Genomic DNA, 24,986 nt, shown 5'->3' with positions numbered 1-24,986 from the left:
TCATCAAAATTTTCCTGGGAATACAAATTTACAAATGCTTTATTTATCCTTACTACAGCCTTTGCCACAACAACCCTCTGGCTTATGGTTCGGAGTCCAAGGTCCAAGGCTGTTGGAAGCGTAGAAGTCCATGGGGTATTTGGTGTTCCACTGTATGTTACCTAAGGCCACTGCTGCCTCGTATGGTGTGAGTAGAGGTTTGGGGAACGCTGTGCCCCAGTCTATAGACAACCGTGGACAAGCCACTTGTATGAATGCTCCCACGTCTCCGAACAGCTCTAGTTTACTCGGGAATATCTCAGAGAGAAGGATTATCACAGATTTCTTTGAGGCTGTTTCAAGTCTGTCCTGAAATCACAAGTGTGTTTTCACATCAATAAGGACAATAAAATGATTCACATGATACAAAATAAGTACGGGAAAGACAAAAGTGTTAATAGTCTAGTGGTAAAAAAATGGGGGTAGCGGAATTTTACCCCGAGCAAAATTGATGTCACAACCTAGGGGGTAAAACTCTGGCCGCGAACTTTTGAGCTGCACATCAGTTCAATAAATTAAAGGTTGAATTAAACAAATATTTCACGCTTATTAATTTAATCAGAACACGTCAAATTATAACACCTAGAATGTACGGGCCGGAATTTTATCCCCTTCATGAGGTCAGCTAAAAATGTAGGCTACAGCCTGGATTTTTACCCCCGGAATTTTACTTCCTAGCTGGATATAGAAAATAGTGAGAATAATTAATTTTATTCTTTGAGTTTTAATTTGATATTAAATATTTTATTATTAAGTAGCCTATCTTATTATTAGTAACTTTAACTAATAAAACAGGTTTTGTGTTTTAATTTTGAGATTCTAGTTTGGAGTTCGGTTTTTGGGGCCAACTGTTGGTTATTATGTATCCAAACAAACTTAGTAGCCCATATGAATGATGATTAATTGTTTCAAATATTTCTCTAACGATTTATCATAGGCCTACTCACAATTAAAAAGCGAAACCTGTTTATTTAGTTGAGGTTACAAATTAATTAAGATAGGCTACCTAAAAGTAAGATGTTTACTATTCAATCAAAACTGAAATAAGAAAATTAATTATTCTCACTAATGTCTGTATCTGCATAGTGAGTAAAATTCCGGCGGATAAAAATCCGGGCCGTACATCTACAGTTGCCTAAACGCTAGTTATATGGACAGGATGTAAAATTCCGGTTTTCATTGCTAATCTAATTTATAACGCTCTGTCTATTTTCATTAGATTCCCAAATCTGTGGGGGCAAAATTCCGCCCGCCAAAAAAACTTGAGAGCGCTCAGGTTACTACGTCATAGTGATGTCAGCTTTGCCCAGGGGGTAAAATTCCAGGGGGATAAAATTCCGGTGACCCAAAAAATTCTGCGGACAACAAGTCTCTGAAAAAGAATGTGTATGACCCGTACTTAGTTAATAATTTAAAAAAATGTATAATACATTTTGTATTGGGGGGTCTAGTATACCCCCGTCCGCGGCATAAGTAGTGTCTCAGTTTTATTATCATAATTAGTATTAATAACTTTATAAACTTTTATTTATACTTTTGATAGTATTGAAATTTTGTCAAAAAACGTTGTAGTCTATCTGTAAACCAATTGGATGAAAATGTCCAACCATGGAGTCCACTGATCTAACCTCGCAGTGCAAAGGCGGGGTGCACTGTCTGCCTTGGACAAAAATATGTCAAGACGAAATTAAATGTAAAACCTTAAAAAAACCAATGTGCCAGTGAACAAAATATTTGTGAAGTTTGTTTAAAAGGACTTCTAAACCAACCAATGGATGAGGAGTTATAAGGAAAAACACATTATCAAAGAAAAATTTAATTTTTTTATATTTTGTTCAGTATTTTCTACAAACTGGGAAATGAAAATTCATGAAATATTTACTGGTTCCATGGTTTTTTACAAATATTACACTTTTGTAAAATAAAAATAATATTGGTTTGCAATAAAAACTTGGTTAACTACGATTTCCCCCTCTTTAACAACATGATTATGTTTCATCATGAAACAAGTTAAGGGTTAAAACTATTATTTTCAAATTAATTAAAGGATATGGTAGGATTTTAAAATTTACGTAACAATATGAGAAAATGAATATAGATATTACCATTACGTCTTAAGTTTAAAGAGGTAAATATCAAAATTTTTTTTGTATATAACCAATAACCAAATAACCATTTTTATTTGGGGGTCCAAGAGAAAAAAAAGAAGAAAAAAAATTAGTGCGCGTGCTTAAGGGTTAAGAAAGAAAAGAAAGGTTTCTCTTGGTAATGAGACAAAATATATTCCAAAATTGGAAACATGCATGTGAAGGTTGTAGCATACCGGTAGTTAATGTTTTATTCTCATCACATTTAAAACTAAAGTTTAAAATATCCTTTCTGTTTAACCAAAATGTTGGTTAAATCCGAAAATACCTCCCCCGCTTTATTTCGGTAAAGAGAGGTTCTACTGTATAAATGAGCTGATATTCCGACCTACCTTGAGAGTTGTTAAAACCTTTGTACTTCCTTGCCGCCCCAAGGTTCCCAGAATCAAACCAAAACAGCCTTCAGCACTTGCTCTTTGTATTGCCGACTCTCTATTATTCCTCATTGCCTCGTGATCGTAAGACTCTATTGTCAACACTTTCTCATAGGGATCATATCTGGAACAACACAATTTTAGCGAAATTAAGTGATTTGATTTCATTGATAAATTGTGACACAATCTATCAGACTAGATCTGTCAAAGATGCAGGATTCAAGTATCAAGTAGCCTATTTAATAACATTTTCAATTACATCTTTACTATAAATTGATGTAGTCCTAATTAGGTATATACGTAAAGATTAATAAAACATATAGCCTACAAATAATTTAAATGTGCATTTATCTTGCTGGACACACTGTGTGAGCCTCCTAAGTTTGAGGTGATCGTATTACTGTGATAGAAATTAATTGAGTTAAATCAACATTTTATTTGTAGGCCTACTTCCAGAAAATCCTAAAACTAGCATAGCTTTCACCTTAAGCCCTACATCTAATCTAAACTCATCTATAATTTTTATTTATTTTTTTTTTTTTTGCTTGTATCTACGACAGTGGCATTTTGAATTAAGTTTGATTGAGAATGAAGGGGACATAGATTTTGGACACAGAATTATACACACTTTTTACTAGAGTCAGTCAGACAGAATAGCCTACAGTAATAGTGTTTTAATACAGAACTTTGATTATCCAAATTAATTGGGGATTGGGTCAATTTGGAGATGCAGAAATCGTGACTGTATTAAGGGTTTTAAAGTTAGGTTAGATTAGGAAGTTAAAGTTTAGGTTATAATGAACCAACTCATTAATTTATGTTACCCTACCTACATACTGTTTTTGCACAATTGAAATAGTGGGCGAAGGCGAAACACAACAAAATAATAATTTCAAAAATGCTTGCATTTTAATTCCTTAATTTAATTAATTGAATTTTATATTAGCTAGCTTGATTTTTTTATGGATTCAGTATTAACTTCCTTACCGTACTGCAGTGTATGCCTTAGGCTAAATGGAAAATATTTTTAAAATCACGGAATCTCTTACTTGGAGTATCCTTATTACACATGTAATATAATTTATTAGTTAATTGCTGATACATGAAATTATGCACTATGGCAAGTTTTCATTTTTAGGCTCATTAGGATTATGCACAATGGCACGTTAGTTGACAGACGATAAGGTTTGAGTTGAGGACGATCATGTTGTTAATGTTATTGAAGTGGCAGTGGCTTAGCGTCTATTCCTTGTATTTTGTAACGGGAATAAGTTCAATTCAATTTTTTTAATAACTAATAGTGTATGTATCGTAGATGTTACTGTTTTTTTTAAACGGCATCAAAGTCTGATTGCAAATCGAGCCGTTGCATATTCAGATTTTGCTTTCACGTTGTCTTGTGTGTGGTTTTGGTTCTTTTACATCGAATGTAAACAACTAACTGCTATTCTATTTCCACTCCAAAAAACTTCCTCCCCTTCAAGTGTTAGTTGCCGCTAGAACTTGGACACGCCCAAACCACCATTTAAGTTATCTGGATTTAAGTTACTCAACAAAAATTAAGTTTGTTATTGGTTATTTAACTGTACAGTCACTTAAACAATCTTTTCGACAAAAACTTATTGCACTTTTTTTACATAAATATGACAAGCAGAGTGTAAAATTCTAGCCATGGCTTTCAGGAAGCTAATATAATATGTTGTATAGGCCCTAGACTTTAATTTGCTGAGTTGACCAAGCTGTAGTCTATGCCTCTTCAAATTAATTCCTGAACATTCTGTAAATATTCTATTAGGTAAACTTAGGCCTAGTTTTAGTACTTTAGGGTAGGCCTACCTGAAAAATTTGATGTCTGGATTGGCTATCATAGCAGCTTCTAAGTGGAATCTTCCATCACCCAAATATACTAAGCAATCCACATCCACAAGCGTAGGAGCCGTGCAGCCCAGGATTTCACCAGGAGACAAAGGCCTACTCTGGGGAATTGTAATTGAATAGCCGTCTTTCCTTAAATCATTTGCAGTAGCTTGTAGTGTAGCTACAAACTGTATTGTGCTAACAAAGCCTAGTTTTGTGTCATTAGAAAAGTTGGCTTTGATTGTCTCAATAAAATGGAGAGAATCGATTTTTATATCAACAAATATGTATAGAATGGTAATCCCTGTGGTTCGGTCAACTGGGATCAAACAACTATGACCATAATGAACAAGTAAATCAGCACCAAGAGCTTTGGCTGTAAAGTCGTCAACACAGCAGGCACCGTAAGTTACATCTCCCATGATAACAGTATCTGCAGCGGTAAACTTTTCAATTATATCACTGATTGTAATTGCAAACATTAATAAGCCCTCTGGCATCTGAAGTGCGACTCGTTTGCATTTGTTCTGTTTGATCCTCCAAATTGTTTTTGGAATTTCAAAGTTGTAGTTTGAGGGTAATAGCTTTATAGCTGCATTGAGTTCAGCGTATTTTAAGATTTCCTCGGGAATTTTTGTTACAGTTTTAATGGGTCTAAAGACTTTTCTTTCTGGTTTAGCTTTTACAACAATAGCACCACTTTCTAGCCCACTGTTTTTTCCTTCAGCCATGATGTAAGTTTAACTTATTTATTTCAGTGAACTGATGAACAATAAAGAATCATCCAATAATTCTTAAAACTAGGTAATTCAGAACTTAGATACCACCCATTCAATTTTGACAAAGTTTATAGACTGCTAGGCAGAATTTTATATTTCACTTTGAGGTTATGCACTTAAACGCTCGCTTCTTAACCTTTAACTCTTAACCCTAAATACAGTAAAATTAAATTAAACATTCGCAGAAGGTATACACTTTTAAATGCTAAACCCCTATAAAAGTACACAATAGTTAAAATTGATAAAACGCTATTTCCTCAACTTGTCTTCATTTCACTGCTTTTAACATCATGATGACAACTACAACAGTACAACAGTACACACACACACAGTGTAAGTTGGTAGTTAGTTAATATTAATTCTTATAGCTCAGTGTAGTAGTACTGGAAAGACTGGAGTGGAGTGGAGAGAGACACACGAAGACAGATGAACGAAATGATAAACAAGAAAGGCACAAGAAGAGAAGACAACAATACAGAATACGGAAGAAACGTAGATTAAATTTGTTTGGTTTTTGGTTCAATTCAATTTCAGTAGTTCCAATCAGAGCCAAACTTCCATTTTCCATTGCGATTGCCAAAGTGAAACGTGAAAGAATATAGTGGATTCAGTTATGGGATTATGGGAAATGAAGTGAAGTGCAAGTCAGCTGATTCCACTGTTGTCTGTCCTGTCAAACAGTCAACCACCTCCACCTGTTGATTTGATTCGATTTGATTCACCAACATTATACTACTTGTCAACTCCATCTGTCACAACAAAGAAAGTCAATACAAACATAACCTAGTTATTTTAGTGTGCGTGCGTGTGTCGTAAATAATTGATAATTAATAGTTCACCTGTTCAACATTGTTCAAGAAATGGGCGATACAGATCAACCTGTGTATCTCAATGAATCCAATGTGTTAAAATACCTCTCCTGGGATGACCTAATTCCAACTATTGAAAATGTTCTCAGTGATATTTCACACAAAGATGAAACTGAAACCATTCAGCCAGCTCGTCTTATAATGCCTATACCACCAAGAGAGGGGTAAGGAAATGAGTTTTTAAGGTTGCTCCAGTGGCATAATAAGTTTTAACTGAGCCCCCCCCCCCCTCCCTCACAAACTGCTCTTTCTTATTCTTGGCCCACTTATAGAAATATGTGAAAATACATAGGCTAGGCTAGGTAAATGGTATAGTTTGTTAAGTGTAATGGTATATGCAGTGCTTGATTTGCACTGTTTCCCTACCCAAACAAAATCACAACACTAAGTGCGCTCTTTGACAGAGTTTGAATGCAGCGGAACGGAGCAGCTTTCTGGTACTCTCTTTGGGAAAGATAAAAATATTGGCATAAATAGGAACTAACTTAATCACATTAAATAGGTTACAGTTCCGGCACCTCATTTTTTACAAATCAAGCACAGGGTATATGTCCTCCAAATTCTGCATGGTGCAGGAGAATGAAATATTTTTCATTGCATAGCCTATATAGTTTGGCATCCCATTCAAGTTTCCCCCTCCACTAACCCAGACTGCCATAACTTTTTAACCTCTCATTTAGTTTTAAAAATATCGCTGAGTGTGTGATGAGAGTGTTAATTTTTTAAACTACTACTGACAATGAAACAGCTCTATTTGAATCAGTTGAATATTATTTCATAAACCATAGTCTTGTTTTACCTACACAGTACTTAAGTTAGCATATACTACGTTACTTTTTACAGGGCACTATTGTGTATGCCGTCTTTCAGTGGGAAGTTGAACACACTGGGGTGTAAAGTTGTGTCTTCATTTAGAAAAAATGCAGAAAAAGGCCTCCCATCAATATTTGGAACTGTGCTGCTTTTAGATGCTGAGACTGGTAAAGTTAAGATGGTAAGCTTTATATTCTGTATTTTTTTCTTCGCATTAGTTTACCTTCTTTCAAATTGTTGTCTCACTCATGGTGGAAGTAAATAAGGTGTGCTACTGCGCATCGTAGCCGGCTGCCGGCGGTGCGGGGAGGGGTATCGTGACGTCACCTTGGGGGCAAACAGCCTCGCGACCATATCGAGCAGTGACGCTGCTCTAATAAAATTGTAATTTTTAATAGTAAGAACCGATACAAATTCCTGAAACTTTGCATAGTCTTGGACTATTAACATAGGATGCTTATGATTTAAATTTTATTAATTTATTTAAAATAAAAACCATTCAACCACCGATCAAACTTCAAACTTTTTCATACTAACACAAAAAAAGTTAGTCGGCTACCAAATCACGTATTATTTGGTCAGGTTTATCAGACCTGCGGGAAAGTTTTAGGAAAAGGTTCTAATCTAACTGTAGTATTGGTTGGATTTCGATAAAATAATTACTTTTTTAGCTACGAAGAATTATATCAAGCGGCAACGGAGCGCGTGCTCAGCTGATGCTACCGTTTATTGGAAAATAAGGCCACGCATTTATTATCCAAAACACTGTAGCTACATGTTATAAGGATATACTTTGTATTCTACATTTTCAATGAAATATGTAATATTAACATGTGACAGATGTAATAAGTTTTACATTAAAATGCGTTGCAACATCTTCGTTTTTATACAAATTAACTCTCTTTGATAACAGTTGCCATAAAATTTGTAGGATCGAAAATGAATAACATTTCCTTAACCAAAAACATAGTTTAATACATTTTGCAATCTTATAAAAATATTTACGACCTGAAAGTAAACATGTAAAAAATTAAACGTTTCATCACCACTGGATTTTTCTAAACTTTTTTAAGTTTCTTTAGAAATTTTCTTTTTTCGCCACTAGCAAAATTGCATTATCTTAGCCTCCTGTTGATTTGTTTGATTTTGATACACTGCACAATGGGGCATTTTTGTAGAAAGATGCGTGCCCTATGGAAAACTGACATCTACTGCAACTCGCGGTGAACACAGAAACGAAAACAAAAAAAAACAACACGTGATCATCCCCCGCACACACCCCCGCATCCGAGCCAAAGTTGTGACATAGATAACAACCCCAGTGATATAGGATCCTAGCAGTCGAGTTAAACTGGAATATAATTTTTTTTTTATTATGGTATTACAAGAGTGAAACAATTTTATATTTTAACCTGATTATAAATACAATGTTTAATCACCAACTTATTTTTTAACAGAGTACATTTTATTTTATATACTATGTTAAATACATTCCTTTGCGTTAAAGATAATTTATTATTTAAACCACTATTTGCAAACTTTGGTTTTAGCTAATCAATAACGATTTGCAATGCTTTAAATGCAATTAGGCATCGTTAACCATATTCACAGAGAAGACAATATTATATATTCTCTGTGAACTATTACGAAATAACCCATATTCAAACGGGGAAAAACACACTGAAGTCAACAGAACAACAATTTTTCACATAAAAATAAAAATACAGGAATAAAAATATCACTAATACTATATTCATTCATGAAACTACATTACTTGTTGGATGGCAATGTGTGATTAATACTTGGCAACTGACTCGACTCGCAGCACGCGCTCATATAACTTAGCATATCTCAGGAAATAACGCCTCTAACGGTACATAGTTTGAAGGAAAGTTAAATTTGGATCTTTATCTAAAACTTTCCCGCTGGTCAAATGCTTCTAACCAAATAGTACATGATTTGGTAGCCGACTAACTTTTACATGTTTAGTTTTAAGAAAGGCCAAGTATAAAGAGTGATTTCACGCTTAAAGTTTTTAACAATTACAAACTATTTTTTCACAACACACATCGTCCACTTATAATTGATGTCCATGTCAAGTTTCATAATTTTTCCTCAATTCTAACAGTTCAAAATGTTGATGTTTATAGAGCAGTGTCACGCTGAGCTATATACGCGCGCGAAGCGGTTTGCCCCCAAGGTGACGTCACATCGCGATGCGCAGAACGGTCTCAAACTCGTCCGGCTGAATAGTACACCTTATTTACTTTCACCATGGTCTCACTCACTATAATGTATCAGTTTTATCTTAAATAAACCATCAACTGGTGTAAACAGTCCACTGTTACCCTCCCACGACATTTACACGTACACCCTCACATATTAAGTTGAGTAAGAGGTTTTGGGTTGTAGGGTAGTGCAATATTTTCTGTGTTAACATCATGACTGATAAAAACAGGAATTCTTAATTTGAAACGAAAGCTAATGATTTTCCTGCATTAGATTATGGAAGGAGGCGAGATTACCGGTTGGCGGACGGCAGCAGCGTCCGTGGTCTCTACCAAACATCTCCACCGAGGACAGAAAAATGTTTTAGCCATTCTCGGAGCAGGGGTCCAAGGCAGGATCCATGCACTAGCTATGCAGCATTATTTCAAATTCTCAGAGGTAATAACAAAGACATATCCTTTATTTTTTTTACATAGATAGCAGTTATTGTATCCATTTGTAATCATTTCAATTATTACAAATGGATACAATAACTTTATTATCAATAAAGTATTGATTTGACCCTGAGTGTGTAAATCAATACTTTATAGAATCTGTCAATGAACTGGTGAAAGGCATTCCTGACACTAATGTCAGTATCTGTGATTTAATGGGTACAAGACCTATAGCTCCTAACTCCTTTCACTGGACAAGTGTAAATCTGGTTGAAGTTTCAAAAATTGTTTCAAGCCTATCAAATTCAAAAAGCACTGATTTTTATTGGATATCCAACTATTTACTGAAACAGACAATAAATATAATTAAGGAACCACTTGCTTATATAATAAGTAGATGTTTAGAATCTGGCTATTTTTCAAATATGTTAAAATTGTCTAAAATTACACCGGTTTATAAGAAAGGAGACAGAAATCTTCCACAAAATTATCGTCCTATATCCGTTATTCCAATTTTTTCAAAATTATTTGAAACTGTTATGTACAATCAACTTAGCAACTATTTTGAAATAAACAGACTATTTTCTGAGTCCCAATTTGGTTTTAGACCCGGACATTCTACGATTTCTGCAGTAATGAAAATTGTCAGTAAAGCACTACATGCCTTTGAAAATAAAGAATCAGCCTTCCTATCCCTATTAGATTTAACTAAGGCATTTGATTGTGTACCGCCTATCAATATCCTTACTAAACTTAACTTTTATGGTGTTTCTGGCGACTCCTTGAAATTAATTGAATCATACTTAATGAACCGTAAGCAGTATGTAAATATTATGGGTGCTCACTCATCATTGTGTGATGTCTCCTTGGGAGTGCCGCAGGGCTCAGTTCTCGGACCATTTCTCTTTATTGTAATAATAAATGATCTTCCCAAAAATGTAGGTGTAAATTCTATTATCTATGCAGATGATTCCACGTTTTTTACTTGTAATAAAAACCTTGACCTCTTGGAGGCCAGAATAACCTCAGCTCAAAACCAAGCACAAGAATGGTTCTCAGCTAACAAACTGCTGTGTAATGAGACTAAAACTCAGAATATTTTGCTCAGTCTTTCACAAAATCAAAACTATCAATCAAAATCAATCATCGATCTAAATCAATCTGTAAAACTGCTGGGAATTCACATAGACTCAAAGCTCACATGGAATGACCATGTTGTAAATTTGTGTAAAAAACTCTCAAGGGTCAATTGTTTGTTTTGGAAACTGAGCTCCATAATCTCTACTGACTATCTGAGGACTGCCTATTTCGGACTCTTTCAGTCTCATATTGCTTATGGTCTCATACTTTGGGGACACTCTGCAAATGTCTCAGATGCCCTGATTCTTAAAAAAAAATTAATTAGAACCATTTGTCAAGCCAGGCCTGGAGATCATAGTAGATGTCTTTTCAAACAATTGAAGATTCCTACAATTATTAACTTGTATATTTATCATGTATTAATATTCACAAAAACAAATCTAAATTCTTTTTTTATTAGACGTGAGGTACACAATCACAATACCAGGAATAAAAACAAACTTGAAATCCCGCAACATAGGTTAACAAAGTTCGGAAATTCTTACATGGTAAATTGTGTTAAATTTTTTAATAAGCTTCCCGATAATGCTCACACCACTCCTCTTAAAGGCTTCAAAACCGAGATGTATCAATGGCTTCTAGACAATCCATTCTTTACTATTAATGAGTTTATGGCCACCAACATAGATAATATATTTTAAGTTTTCAAATTAATGATAAGCATTAACTTTTGTTTGTTTGGATGAGGTTTACCAATTTTATTAATTTAATGTTTATGAAGCTGTTGTTTGGGTACTAGGCTGGAGTTGCAACTTTAGTTTTAATTTAAATATATTTAGATATTATTGATGATTATTATCGATATTATTGATATTATTTGATGTTACTGACTGTATATATTTATGTTGACCATGCCCATCTCATGTAAAAATGATCAACGGCAATAAATATCTTATGTCTTATGTCTTATGTCTTATTGTACGGTTTGGAATTAATTGTATTTAATTTTTTTAGATTAATCATATAAACTGGTTGTTTTTCCTGTGCTTTTCCCAGGATCGGATCACAGTAGATTGCAATGTTCTGTTTACAGGTTAGGGTGTGGAACAGAACTTATGAGAGAGCCGAGAAACTTTGTAACGAGCTCGGTCCGTGGGCCAAGCCTTACAAGAGCAACGAGGATTGCGTCCGAGGAGCTGATGTGATTGTTACAGCCACTTACGCTAAGGAGCCAATCATCCATGAAGGTGATCTACAAATCGGCGCTCACATCAATGGTGAGGAATTTTGTACCTACTTTACTATATACCGGCTGTGATGTAGTATTGCTCAATGCTGTATACACATTCAACAATTCCCAGTTTGGTTCCACCAGACAATTTACACACTTGTACACAAAATCTTGCCTGTAGTACTTCACTTGTAAAGGCATTTTATTCTCTTGACAAAAATCTTTTTGTCAGATTGTACAATGTTATCCAGATTTACATTTGTTGACGTTGGAAGTATTTGATACGGATCTTTTATGCTGTAAAACTGGCCAATGGAATGTTACTTTACAGTAGTGCTCGCCTAGTAATCAAAAGGTCGCTGGTTTGATCCTGAGGAAAGTGTGTAGCTGTTGATATATGTATATAGTTAAGTCCATGTTTAGAGGTATCACTCTTTGGTCTTTGTGTATTCTCTTTTAAGTGTACTTGATTTCCGATTCAGAATAAAAGATGTCGGCTCATTAACTGCAGCCTAAATGTATTTCTGTCGATGTTAATTACAATTTATAATAAATAGTATTGAAACTTCAATTGTGTTTTTATTTAAAACATGAAACATGGTGTCTTATAAGTGGGATACAAATAAATTCAAGTGCGTGAGTAATAAATTAACATAAAAATGTGTTATAACAATGAGTGAGTCGGAAGATGAAAACGTGCTTCAACAAACTGAACAAAGGACTGTGTCTAGAAAAACTGAAAATTTCACAATGGTTCCATGCAATCTTCAGAATTTTAATTTCGAGGGCAATTTAGCCGAAAATTGGAAGCACTGGTATCAGAAATTTGAGATTTATCTCTTGGCTTCTAACCTAAATTCTGAAAGTGACGCTAGGAAGGTTGCTCTACTACTACATAATTTGGGTGACAAATGCATAGACATTTTCAATTCGTTCAACCTCTCATCCGAAGATGCAAAAAAGTACGACGTGGTGGTAAGTAAATTTGAAAACCATTTCTCGCCTAAGAAAAACCTCACGGTTCTGAGACATAAATTTCTAAATAGGAAACAGCTGCCATCTGAATCCATCGATAGTTTCTATACAGACTTAGTTAACTTGAGCCTCGCTTGTGAATTTGACTCTGTCCGCGAAAGTCTTGTTTGCGATGTCTTAATATCAGGGCTTAACTCTCAAAACCAGAATGTCAGGGAACGATTATTGAGAGAGCCGGAGATTAACTTGGAGAAGACTTTAGCAATCTGTAAAGCTGCTGAACTGTCTAAACAACACATCAGAGAACTTGAAGCAGAACATAATGTCCATACAGTAAACGTCCATAAGCAACGAGAGAGGGGTTACCAACAACCACAAACGTTCAGACAGAAACAGGTTCATCAGGACCAACGGAACAAATTTCATCCACCGTCACAGCAGAAATCAACTGGGACAGGTAGGCCTAACAAAAGTACAAGTGCTAAGAAGTTTATTTCAAACTGCCGTAATTGTGGGAAAAATCACGGTATTAACAAGTGCTCTGCGTATGGCTTAGTGTGCTATAAGTGCGGTAAAAACAACCACTTTGCCAGTGTATGCAATTCAGCCAAAAAGGTTTGTGAAGTAGGCCTAAGTTTAGATTCTAATTCGAGAGATGTAGCTATAAGGCAAGGTAGGCAAGACAGTTCTTCTAAAAGTACTTGTGCACAAGAATATTTTTCAATTGATACGGTATCGCTCACGTCTGAATCTATATCTAATTACGTGATTGACAAAAACTTTTTATTCAGTAATATATGTTCAGTTAATGATTCTGTTCCTAAAAATTACATGTGTAAATCCAGGGCTAATGAATGGCTAGAGAATTTGAACATTAGGGAACACACAATATCTTTTAAAATAGATACAGGTGCTCAGACAAATATCATCCCAATTGATTTGTTTAATAGGCTAGGCCTATCAAAGGCATTAATACGCACCTCAAATATAAATCTTAGTACACTAACTGGTGAAAAAATACCGGTACTAGGTATTGTAGATTTAGATTGCTCTTTCAACAGGAAAATGTTCTGTATTACTTTTGTAATAGTTGATGTGAAATGTTCGCCAATTTTAGGCTTAAATTCTTGTCGCATTTTAGGTCTTATAGCAGCCTACAACGGTCAGGTATTGTCTGATGTTAAGAACCAAAGTGTAAATAATATTGTTCTAGGTCAAAATATGCATAGGCCTAATGAAAGTGTACATTCTGTTAGTAGCATTTTGAATGAATATAGCTCACTTTTTGATGGTAGTATTGGTAACATTCCTACAACAGTTCATTTGTCATTAAGTGAAGATGCTAAGCCTATTATTGAACCATGTCGTAGAGTACCATTCGCTTTGTTAAATCCTTTGAAAAATGAACTTGAATTAATGGAAGCTAATGGAATTATCGTAAAAGAAAATGAACCTACAGAATGGGTTCACAGTTTAGTTTTAATAAACAAAAAAAATTCTGGACTAAAGGTAGTATTAGATCCAAGAAACCTGAATAAGTATATACAAAGAACACACTGTCAAATGCCAACTATAGATGAAGTGTCATCAAAGTTTAATAATTGTAAGATATTTTCAACTCTTGATGCAAGCAGTGCATTTTGGATGCTTAAGTTGGATAATATTAGTAGCAAGTTGTGTACGTTTAATACACCTTTTGGTAGATATAGATACCTTCGTTTGCCATATGGTATCTCAAGTGCACCGGATATATTTCATTCTACTGTATCTCAAATATTTGAAGGTATTGATGGTGTAGTCACCTACATAGATGACATTTGCATAGGTGCTCCTGATAAACAAACTCATGATTTAAGATTAAAGGAAGTATTAAAAAGAGCTAAGGATTTTAATATTAAGTTTAACTCTAGGAAATGTAAATTTGCTGAGAGTGAAGTTTTGTTTTTGGGTCATCGGTTTACTGAGTATGGTTTAACTCCGGATCCTTCTAAGCTTAAAGCTGTACAGGAGATGCCAATACCTAAAGATCGTAAAGACTTGGAAAGATTTTTAGGAGTTACCAATTACTTATCAAAGTTTATTCCAAATTATTCGACTGTAACATCTCCTTTGCGAGTTCTTTCACATAAAGATGTTTTATTTCAATGGAATGCCGAACAACAAAATGCATTTTTGACTTTAAAGTCTTTGTTAGTATCTCCTCCTGTTTTATCATATTATGACCCAAGTAAGCCAATAACATTGTCTGTAGATTGTTCCTCAACTGGTTTAGGTGCTGTATTGTTATGTGGTGATAATCCAATTGCGTATGCGTCTAGAGCGCTCACTAAGACTCAGTCAAATTATTGTCAGATAGAACGAGAAATGCTAGCCATAGTTTTTGGTTGCACTAGATTTCACCAATTTATTTTCTCTAGGAAAGTAACTGTTGAAACTGATCACAAACCCTTAGAATGTTTGTTTAGGAAGCCCATTACTGCTGCTCCTTTAAGATTACAGCGAATGATGCTAAAAGTTCAACGCTATGAATTAATTGTTGTATACAAGCCAGGTAAATTGATGTATATAGCTGATACACTGTCACGTGCAGCACTTCCAGTAGAAGGTAAAGAAGATATTGATGTTTTAGATGAGGACATCATTTGTGAGGTAAATATGTTAAAATCTTATCTTCCCGTGTCTGAAAGTAAACTAAACCTGCTAAGAGAAAAAACCAGTTCAGATGAATGTCTAGGTATTTTAAAGATGTATATATCTAAAGGTTGGCCTCAAAAGCCTGAAGTCAGTAATATGGTTTTACCATTTTGGAGTATTAAACATGATCTTCATGTTGTAGATGATCTTGTTTTCAAAAATCAATCTATTGTTGTACCTAGTTCACTTCATAAAATGATGCTTGAAAGTTTGCATTGTGGCCATGTAGGAAAACAAACATGTGAGATTAGGGCACGCAATTTATTGTATTGGCCCACCTTACATAAGGACATTGAAAGTTTTGTAAATAAATGTAGTGTTTGTGCTAAGTTTAAGCCTATGAATGCAAAAGAACCGTTGTTGTTTCATGATGTACCAGATTTGCCTTGGCATAAAGTGTCAGGTGACATTTTTGAGTTTGATAACCAATATTTTCTTGTACTAATGGACTATTATTCTAAATATATTGAGTTAGTATCTTTGTCAGACATAACTTCAAAAACTGTAATCGAGAAATGCAAATCAATATTTGCTCGCCATGGAATTCCTGTTACTTTAGTAGTTGATTCAGGAAGTCAATTCACTTCTAACGCTTTTCACGAGTTTTCTGTGTTGTACGATTTTAAGCTAGTGATAGTTAGTCCAAAACACTCTCAATCTAATGGTCAAGCTGAGTCAGGTGTCAAAATAGCGAAAAACTTACTGAAGAAAACAAAAGAATCTAAGTCTGATGTGTATCTTGCATTGTTAAGTTATCGTAACACTAGTAAACAATATCAACCTTCACCAGCAGAGTTAATGTTTAGTAGAAAACTCAATGGCCTATTGCCACTGTCTAAAAGTAGTTTGCAGCCTAAAGTAACAAAACCTAACAAAATTTTGTCAGACAAGAGAAAAGATTGTATTAAAAAGTACTATGATAGAAATAGCAAAGAGTTACCCTCTTTAAATGTAGGGGACAAAGTGTATTTTAAGAAAACTGTTGATTCACCTTGGACAGCAGGAAAAGTAGTAGAAAAAAATAGAATCCCCAGATCCTATGTTTTGTCTGATGAGAAAGATAAAATGTTTGTAAGAAATAGGAAGATGATTAGGCCAGATTTGTCTAATGATACAGGTAATGAAACCATAATGCCTGAAACAAGTCCTAAGTCAGATTCACAAATCAGTTTGTCAGGTACTAATGGTAATGGCCTTATTTCTCCGCAAAGTAGTCCAGTGTTGTTTCAAAGACCAGTAGGCCTAACTCCTAGAATTTCATCAGAAGAACAAATTGTTAAAAGTTTCGATGGTTGTGTAAGCCGAAAGGGTAGATTGATAAGAAATCCAAAGCGGTTGTCTTATGATTAGGTTTTGGTGTATATTTTGTTAGACTTGAAAGGAAAATGTTAAAGTTGTATTTTGGAAAGTTAAAATTTTCAATTTTGTAAAAGAGAGGGGATGTTGATATATGTATATAGTTAAGTCCATGTTTAGAGGTATCACTCTTTGGTCTTTGTGTATTCTCTTTTAAGTGTACTTGATTTCCGATTCAGAATAAAAGATGTCGGCTCATTAACTGCAGCCTAAATGTATTTCTGTCGATGTTAATTACAATTTATAATAAATAGTATTGAAACTTCAATTGTGTTTTTATTTAAAACATGAAACAGTAGCTTTTTTGATGGTTCGAAACTGGACCCAGCTGTCCTTGATCATTGGGCTTCAAAATGGTACTGGGAAACAAAACAGCTCATCTTAGTCTGTAATTTACACATACCATCTCACTCCACTTTCACTCATATTTGGGTAACAATACACACCTATGTGGCGTCCCCATCTCAATTGATAATAATAATAATGGTAGTATAGCCTGTCTAAAGTCAAAGCTACTAATGTGGTATGTATTCTAGTCTCTAGTACATTTATACTCAATGGTTACCTAACACAAATCTTGGCCTGTTTCAGCTGTAGGTTTTGGAGTGAACCATCACTGCGAAGTATCCAGGGATGTCTACAACCTCTCGGCTGTGGTTGTAGACAATATGCCTGGAGCCTTGCATGAACTGAGAGAGCTCACGTCTAGTGGAGTCAAACTGCAATGTGAGGTCGGAGAAGTGATCCGCAAAGTCACTTCCCTTCCGGATACACGTTTTACAGTTTTCCATTCTATGGGTATGTGTTTGACTTATTCAACGGAATAGCTCTTTTCTTACATGTGAATTAGTTTGATATTTGTTTACTCACTCTTGGACACCGCCTAACCTTTGAGGTATAACCTATTATGTGTGTGGTTTTTAAGTTTTGCTTTTTTTTGCCTGTTTGGTAAAATTTTACATTTTCTCCTCCGCATGTTGTAGGCTACAGTTTTAGTTATTTATTTTTGCATAATGTGCTCTTTGGACTTTTTGCTTGTGAGAATTATGGATATTTACAGGCATGTACTGTGGATGCGTTACTCCCTGGTGTGGATTACTCCAGTATGCACGTTCGCACTACTGTGTAGTACAACTATCTGTGGTACTATCCGTGATAATTAAACCAATTTGTTAACTACAAGGGTAAAATGTGGTTTGGATTCCACTATAAACTGTAGGTCCCTTAGTTGCCATTGGCTGCTTAGGCTATTAATTAACAGCTGTGACTAAGGAATTGGAATATGTCGGTCTTTGTCATTAACAAGACTACAGCAAGTTTGTGCCACTCATCCTCATTCATACTTGGCTTAAAATACCTACATTCGTATGGTCACCATTTCAGAATAAATTAAAAAAAGTCAAGAGGAAATGCGTCTCTGTTTTAGTTAGACTCAATCTATGCATTAAAATTAAGACTGTTGTGTGTGCATGTTTATTTAATTTATGTATATAGGCCAGTTTTAATATTTTTATACTTCGTTCTCAATATTCAGGCGGTTTTAGGGGAGGAAACCTATCCCCTCCACTTGACCCTTACCTTTAAAATAATAGCTCAACAGCTAATTATGCAACATATAATAAATACAACAAAAGTGGTGGGGGAACTTCCCCTGAAACCGCCTAAATATTGTGAATGAAGTATAGCACTATAATTAATTACTAAGTGATGTTGGCAAGACTGTTTATGACAGTTCAAACATCAGTTTTTTAATGGTTCTCGTATAGCTTCATACTGAAGAACCTCCATTGTAGGCTCAAATAAACTTAATAATGTTTCACACTTTTTTTGTATGCTGTCAACTGCCTGAAACTCTTTTTCCCGAGTATATTAGTTGTGTATCCATTCAGCCTTAAGAGACATTTTAAATCGTTTTAATGTCTGTTGTTAACACATCAATACCTTACATCGTACTGCCAGTTTTTTTTAGTCAAATGTTTATATTTATTGTGTTTTTAGGAATGTCCCTCGAAGATGTTGCAGTCGCACAGCTAGTGTATAGTAAATATATGGAAGAAAATGGGAAATAGTAATGGTGTTACATTAACAACAAACACCCTGGGACGGTGAATTTTCTAAATATTTTGATCACAAACGTCCAGAATATTACTATAAGTACCGTCCACTAAGGTTAGCTGGCTGTGGTAGGTAGAAAAAATAAAGAAGGTGGAGCACCGGAGAAAAGACAAAATCAAACATTGCATCATGCAACTAAGCAAATTAATCCCAGAGTAATCACAAGGCTTGGAAAAGGCAGCACTGAGACATAAAGCAACTGTTAATTATAACTGCTTTTTAATATGACACAGTAACTTAATTCTAAACCAAGTAAATTAAGGATCAACAAGAGATAGTTTCTATTGACAGCAACATAAATTACGTTAACTACATATCTCACCATCCAGAAAAGAAAAAAGAACCCTAATGTACAGGGAGTGTAGCTAATGTGATGTATATTAAATGGCTATGATTTGTCTTTTTGTTTGTACGTGATTTTATTTGTTTGGTAATGAAAGTTTCTGAATTGTTAATTTTAAGAAAAAAGGTACCTACTTACAACTACATTCTTAAGTAGACAAACCAATATATTTACTACTTAATCACACTCTATTCACTCAAACAAGAATATTCAAATATATATACACAAGCCAGCAAGCAAACCTTACTCAAATTAAAGTATTTGATCATAAAATAACCTTACCAAACCTTAGGAAACACTCCCATGGTCAAGGAAAATACAAGCAAGTGTAACACGCCAAGGACAAGACAGTAATAATGTAGTTGATACTTTAAATGAAGGGGGCAAACTTGAACTGTAGATAAAATGTATTAAAAACTTTTACTCACCGGACGAACTCGAAAACCATCCCGAAGATCAAATTGAATGAAAAAACTGTTGAAAAGTTTTGATTATAAAAATGCAAGCAACTTAATTGATATCAGAAATCACTCTGAATCTTTTGCTATGGGTTTGATAAAAAATAATTTTATTGTTGAAATCCTAAAGAGTTGGTGAGCACTACCTTGGTTCATAGTTATTACTATATAAAACGCTATTTCAGTGTTAAATATTTTCCACATTTTAGCTGTATAGTGTAAACGGCATGAGTAAAAATCTTTCCTTTAATTTAATTTTTTAATGCAGGAGTGATTTACAAATTGCAATTAAATTAGTAAGTTTAGTTAAATTTTAAACAGTTATAGAAGCTAATACTGTTCCATACACAGCACAAGAATAAAAACTATTTTTAATAAAGAATATCTGACAAATTATGCCTCTCATTTTCAAAATTGATGCCTTATTAGTAGAAGCTAGTGAAAACAAATACATATTTAAAATCAACAGTTTTTTTTTCTCTGTGGTAATTTTGTCTGTTTATAACTTGGTATCGCCTTTGACTATTAATACAACTTCAGTATCCAATAGTCAATGGTATCGCTATATTATGTTTCCTTGAAATCCCAGCTTAAACGGGCAGCTGGTTGCCCTGATTTATCAAAAGGTCGGACTTTCGAGAGACCATAAAGTACCATAAGTAAAGCTAGAGTAGAGTGAACTTTAGTTATTTGGAGACAGCCAGACGCTTTGTCGGGAAAGTTTGGCAAGATGTGTTTATTTGAGTTCTGCGTTTTGTCATCACTTGCCAGTCTTCTGGTAATAAGGGGCGTTTGGTGCAATAATCGTATAATAGGAACAGTACTAATTATTTATATTTGTTTAGTACGATATAGAATAATTCTATGTTATACTGTTCTTTAATATGAAACTAAATTATACTAATATTTAAGGCCATGATTTTTTTGATGGAGAGAATCAGCCAGCTCAAATTATCAAGGGACTAATAACCAATATCAATGATTATTAATGAAAACTATATAATCTTGTCATAAGTTTTAATTGGTTGGTGGGGGAGGACTGAGTGACTGAACAGCTAAAAAGTGTGCTCTCTTATTTTTGCATAAAAATAGTGGTGTTTTTCAGCTTGTTTGAGTTGTGATTTATACCAAAGTGTTAAGTTTTCTATCAGGTGTAAAAGTATGTGAGTAGACATTACTATCTCAAAATATTCAAAGAGATAATAAGGGTTTTACAAAATATTTTACCTTGAACTACAGGTATATTTCCTGTATCATAATTAACTGGACAGAGATAAGGAGTCCTGACCTCTGGACTATAGACAACAAGCTGGTGGTCCTTGGGACCACTATAAGTGATTATCAGTTTGTTTACCAACAATCTTTACTTCCTAGACTGGAATTGATATTTGGGACACTGATATTTGGTAAATTTAGTTTAAATTGTTAATTAATTTGGTTTCTGACAACTGATTACTTTAAGATTAGCATTTTACTCTAGATTTACTGCAGCAATAAAATACAACTAACAGTATTGAAAATATTCATCAGGTTTAAAAATAAAAATCAGAACTAAAGCTACTAAGTATCCATGTAAAGAATGTATGAAAAATGTCGGTAAGTCCAGTAAAGCAGTGTTATGTCGGGGATTATGTTCACAGTGGTACCATTTAAAGTGCACTTCACTTTCTGAGGAAGATTTTCAAAATCTGGCTAAATCAAATAAAAAATGGATCTGTGAAAAATGTGTCTCTCTTGATGTTACACTGGGACTCGAAAGGGAAGTTACAGACATTAATAAAGATTTAACACAGGAACTTGAAACACAGAATGCGATCATTAAAACACTAAATGAGGATTTAAGCGAGGCTAACATAATAGCAAAACAGCTAAAGAGCCATAACTTTCAGCTTGAAACTATGTTAATAAAAAAAGAGGAAACTATAATAATGCTAGAAAGAAAGATAGAACTATTAAGTGTTGAAACTAAAAACGGCTCTAACAGACTGCGAGCTTTGAGATCCAATGCAGTGGATCTGCAACATAGCCGCCCTCTTGCATACTGCACCCCTGTTTCTGGGGATAAAACAAACAGTAGATGGAGATCTGAAAAAAATAAAAACAAATCCTTTGCTATGGCTGTTAAGGGAAATAACTCGTCTAGGGTAAATTCTGATAAACAGACTAAAAACATGAAACCCAGTTTTATACAAAACCGTTTTGAAGTTTTAAGTATTGATGAGGAGGAAACGCCTGACGTCACAATTGCTGCAATACATAATGTACAAACTGATAAGCGTGAAACAAAAATTAAGAAAATGCTGATCTGTGCTGATAGCCATGGCAGAGATTTAGCTTGGAACATCAACAAATCACAACATGAGTATGAAGCAATAGGCTATGTTAAACCAGGTGGAAGAACAAAACAGGTACTAGATAAGAGGAATATTGAGGAAGCTAGTCTCAACAAAGATGATGCCTTAGTATTACTCTGTGGCACTAATGATGTTGCGAGTAACGAAGCAGATGAAGTTATTGATGGCATTACTTCGACACTGGACACAGTTAAACAGACAAGAGTATTGTTAGTGGATTTGCCTAACAGGTATGACTTACCACACTGGTCTTGTGTTAACAAAGAAGTAAGAAAAACTAACCAGCGATTAAAAGAACTTAGTGAAAAATACAGCAATGTCATCTTGGTGGAAGCGAGCAATGCTGGAAGACATTCGCACACACGTCAGGGTCTTCACCTTAACCAGAAATAACCAGGAAAAAATGGCTCTCTGAAAAGATATCTGAGGCTGTGACGGCAAGGAAGACGGAAAATCATCCAGCGAGTCCAAATGAAGAACAACCTCTCCCACCTGGCACCGAGTCTTTGTTGGGAAACGACTCACCACCAACACTAGACCGTCAACCATAGAACTCTCACCAACAAACTTTAGTATATATCACTGTAATGTCCGGTCAATGAGAAATAAGTTAAATTTAATAGATATTTTTTTTAAGTAGTTTAAGATGTGATATTTTAACGATAAATGAGCACTGGTTGTTTGAAGAAGAATCCCGTTTGTATATGCCTGCTGGGTACAACTTGGGTAATTTTTGTGCTAGGGATAACTCACTGAATAGAGGGGGTGGAAGTGTTATTTTTGTAAAGCATGGGATTGAGGTTCAAGCTATAGATGTGAAAAAATTCTATTGTGAGAGCATTTTTGAAGTTACTGCCATTTTGTTACCAAATTATAATGTAGTTGTTTCCACTTTGTATAGAACTCCTGATTCTAATATTAGTATGTTTTTTAATCTATTTGAATCGTTTTTGTTACACTTATGTGGAAAATTTTCTGGGTCGAAGCATATTATTTCAGCTGATTTTAATATAGACATTTTGTCAAAATCACATGAAAGAGAATCATTTTTGAATTTATTGCGATCCTTTGACATGTATTGGTTGAATTAGGAACCGACTAGGGGGGGGGGGGGGGGGGGAATGCATAGATAATATTGTAAGTAATTTTGATAGAAAGAAAACAATTTGTTGTGTAATAGAACCTCATTTATCGGATCATGCGGGGGTATATGCTTAATTTAAAGAAATTTCTGTGGAAAGTGTGATGCCTAATAATGTTTTGACTAAGAAAGTCAGAGAACTGACACCTGAAGCACTTTTCAATTTAAAAAGTAAATTGTCACAAATTGACTGGACGCAGTTATGTAGTATGTAGTAAATTCATAATGAATGCTGTAGAGTTAAGGAAGTTAAAGTGAAAACTAGAAAAAAGCCTTACTTAAAATGGTATACACCAGAATTGAAGAGCTTTAAAGTGTATGTAAATGCTTTTTATGATAGATATAAAAATAGCTTGGGCACAGAAAATAAAAATATCTTCAAACAAGAATATATAGATGTAAAAAAAAGGTACAAACACAAAGTTAACTATTGCAAAAAAGTTACAAATGAAAAGTACATTTTTAATTCCTCAAATAAATGTAAAGCTGCATGGGCTTTAATAAAAACTGAGTCAAATTGTAAGGTCACTAAGCAAGAAAATTTATTAATTGATTCAGATACTTTTAATGACTATTTTGTTAATATTTTAAGTAGTATAAATGTTATTAGTGATAAGAATAAATCCCATGACAAGGCAGTAGAATTAGTGAATAATTTTGTCCTTGAAAGGAAAAGAGATTTGAATAAATATCTAGTTTGGCGAACAATTGAAGGTAAAGATGTGACTAAAGTTGTTACTAGCTTAAGTTCATCATGTAGTGGAGATTACTATGGTTTATCAAATAGAGTTCTAAAGGAAATATGTCAGGTGATAGTGACACCGTTGACTTTACTGTTTAATATGATCTTGGATCAGGGTATATATCCGCAAGTGCTAAAAGTAACAAAAGTGATACCAGTCTATAAAAAGGATAAAAAGTTGAGCCCATCTAGTTACCGACCAATATCTCTGTTTCCTATAATAAGTAAAGTTTTTGAATCCTGTATTAAGGCTCAACTTGATACATTTTTTGTGACTAATAATTTGTTTTGTGAGGAACAGTATGGTTTCATGCAAGGTAAAAATACAGTAAAAGCAGTAGAGAATGTGATAGAAACAGTGTTAGAAAACTTAGAAAATAAGCTGTTATCATCTGCCTTACTCATAGATCTTACTAAAGCTTTTGATTGCATGAATCATGAGCTACTGCTAGACAAACTGTTTCACTATGGTATCAGAGGTAAAGAACTTAATTTATTTAAATCATACTTGAGTCGTAGAGAACAAATGGTGGTACAGGGCAGTGATAAGTCTGGCTTTAGAACGATATTAATGGGCGTGCCTCAGGGATCAGTCCTTGGACCTCTTTTATTTATTATTGCTGTGAACGATTTTGCTTCAAATATTCCTTGTACCACAGTGTTATATGCAGATGATACCACACTTCTTAACAGTAAAAAACACCTAGATGATCTAATAAGAACTGAGAACCAAGCCTTAGAAGTAGCAATGGAATGGTTTCATTCTAATCTTTTAATTGTTAATGGGAAAAAGACTGAAAAAATTATCTTTTCTTTGGACTTTTCTATTTATAAAGATGTGAAACCTGTTAAGTTGTTAGGTATTTATCTTGATAGTAGGTTAAGTTGGGAAACTCATGTCGAGCAGTTGTGTAGAAAACTGTCTAGTAATTCACCTTCTTAGAAAGTTGAAAGAT

The 24,986-nt window shown here is 34.3% G+C and overlaps 2 protein-coding genes across 2 annotated transcripts; one reads left to right on the top strand and one right to left on the bottom strand.

Annotated features, from left to right (window-relative positions):
• Positions 1–21: 21 nt before the first annotated feature.
• Positions 22–5,514, bottom strand: LOC129003131 (2-(3-amino-3-carboxypropyl)histidine synthase subunit 1-like). The gene is made up of 3 exons (XM_054431374.1): positions 4,397–5,514; positions 2,519–2,684; positions 22–348 (listed from the first exon to the last, which is right to left on the bottom strand). Exons 1-3 carry the CDS (start codon positions 5,146–5,148, stop codon positions 40–42), a joined length of 1,227 nt encoding a protein of 408 aa, XP_054287349.1. The 5' UTR covers positions 5,149–5,514; the 3' UTR covers positions 22–39.
• Positions 5,515–5,913: 399 nt separating this feature from the next.
• LOC129003133 (ketimine reductase mu-crystallin-like) lies at positions 5,914–19,404 on the top strand. Its single transcript, XM_054431376.1, has 6 exons — positions 5,914–6,229; positions 6,909–7,059; positions 9,381–9,545; positions 11,715–11,898; positions 17,469–17,675; positions 18,876–19,404. The coding sequence occupies exons 1-6, from the start codon at positions 6,057–6,059 to the stop codon at positions 18,944–18,946; spliced, it is 951 nt and encodes a 316-aa protein (XP_054287351.1). The 5' UTR covers positions 5,914–6,056; the 3' UTR covers positions 18,947–19,404.
• The last annotated feature ends 5,582 nt before the right edge of the window (positions 19,405–24,986 follow it).

This window comes from Macrosteles quadrilineatus, unplaced genomic scaffold (assembly GCF_028750875.1).
Source record: "Macrosteles quadrilineatus isolate MER2022 unplaced genomic scaffold, UCM_ALF_1.0 Scaffold_9__3_contigs__length_116548681, whole genome shotgun sequence".
Classification (NCBI taxonomy): Eukaryota; Metazoa; Arthropoda; class Insecta; order Hemiptera; family Cicadellidae; genus Macrosteles; species Macrosteles quadrilineatus.
The sequence above is the reverse complement of the archived record's forward strand: the minus strand, read 5'-3'. Positions and strand labels throughout refer to the sequence as shown.

Excerpts from the sequence above, each read along its gene's own strand:
- LOC129003131 (XM_054431374.1), bottom strand. The coding sequence starts at position 5,148 with ATGGCTGAAGGAAAAAACAGTGGGCTAGAAAGTGGTGCTATTGTTGTA. Across the intron at positions 2,685-4,396 it reads CCAGACATCAAATTTTTCAG|ATATGATCCCTATGAGAAAG; the intron begins GTAGGCCTACCC and ends GTGTTGTTCCAG. Across the intron at positions 349-2,518 it reads AGGTTTTAACAACTCTCAAG|GACAGACTTGAAACAGCCTC; the intron begins GTAGGTCGGAAT and ends TTGTGATTTCAG.
- LOC129003133 (XM_054431376.1), top strand. The coding sequence starts at position 6,057 with ATGGGCGATACAGATCAACCTGTGTATCTCAATGAATCCAATGTGTTA. Across the intron at positions 7,060-9,380 it reads AGACTGGTAAAGTTAAGATG|ATTATGGAAGGAGGCGAGAT; the intron begins GTAAGCTTTATA and ends TTCCTGCATTAG. Across the intron at positions 11,899-17,468 it reads AATCGGCGCTCACATCAATG|CTGTAGGTTTTGGAGTGAAC; the intron begins GTGAGGAATTTT and ends GGCCTGTTTCAG.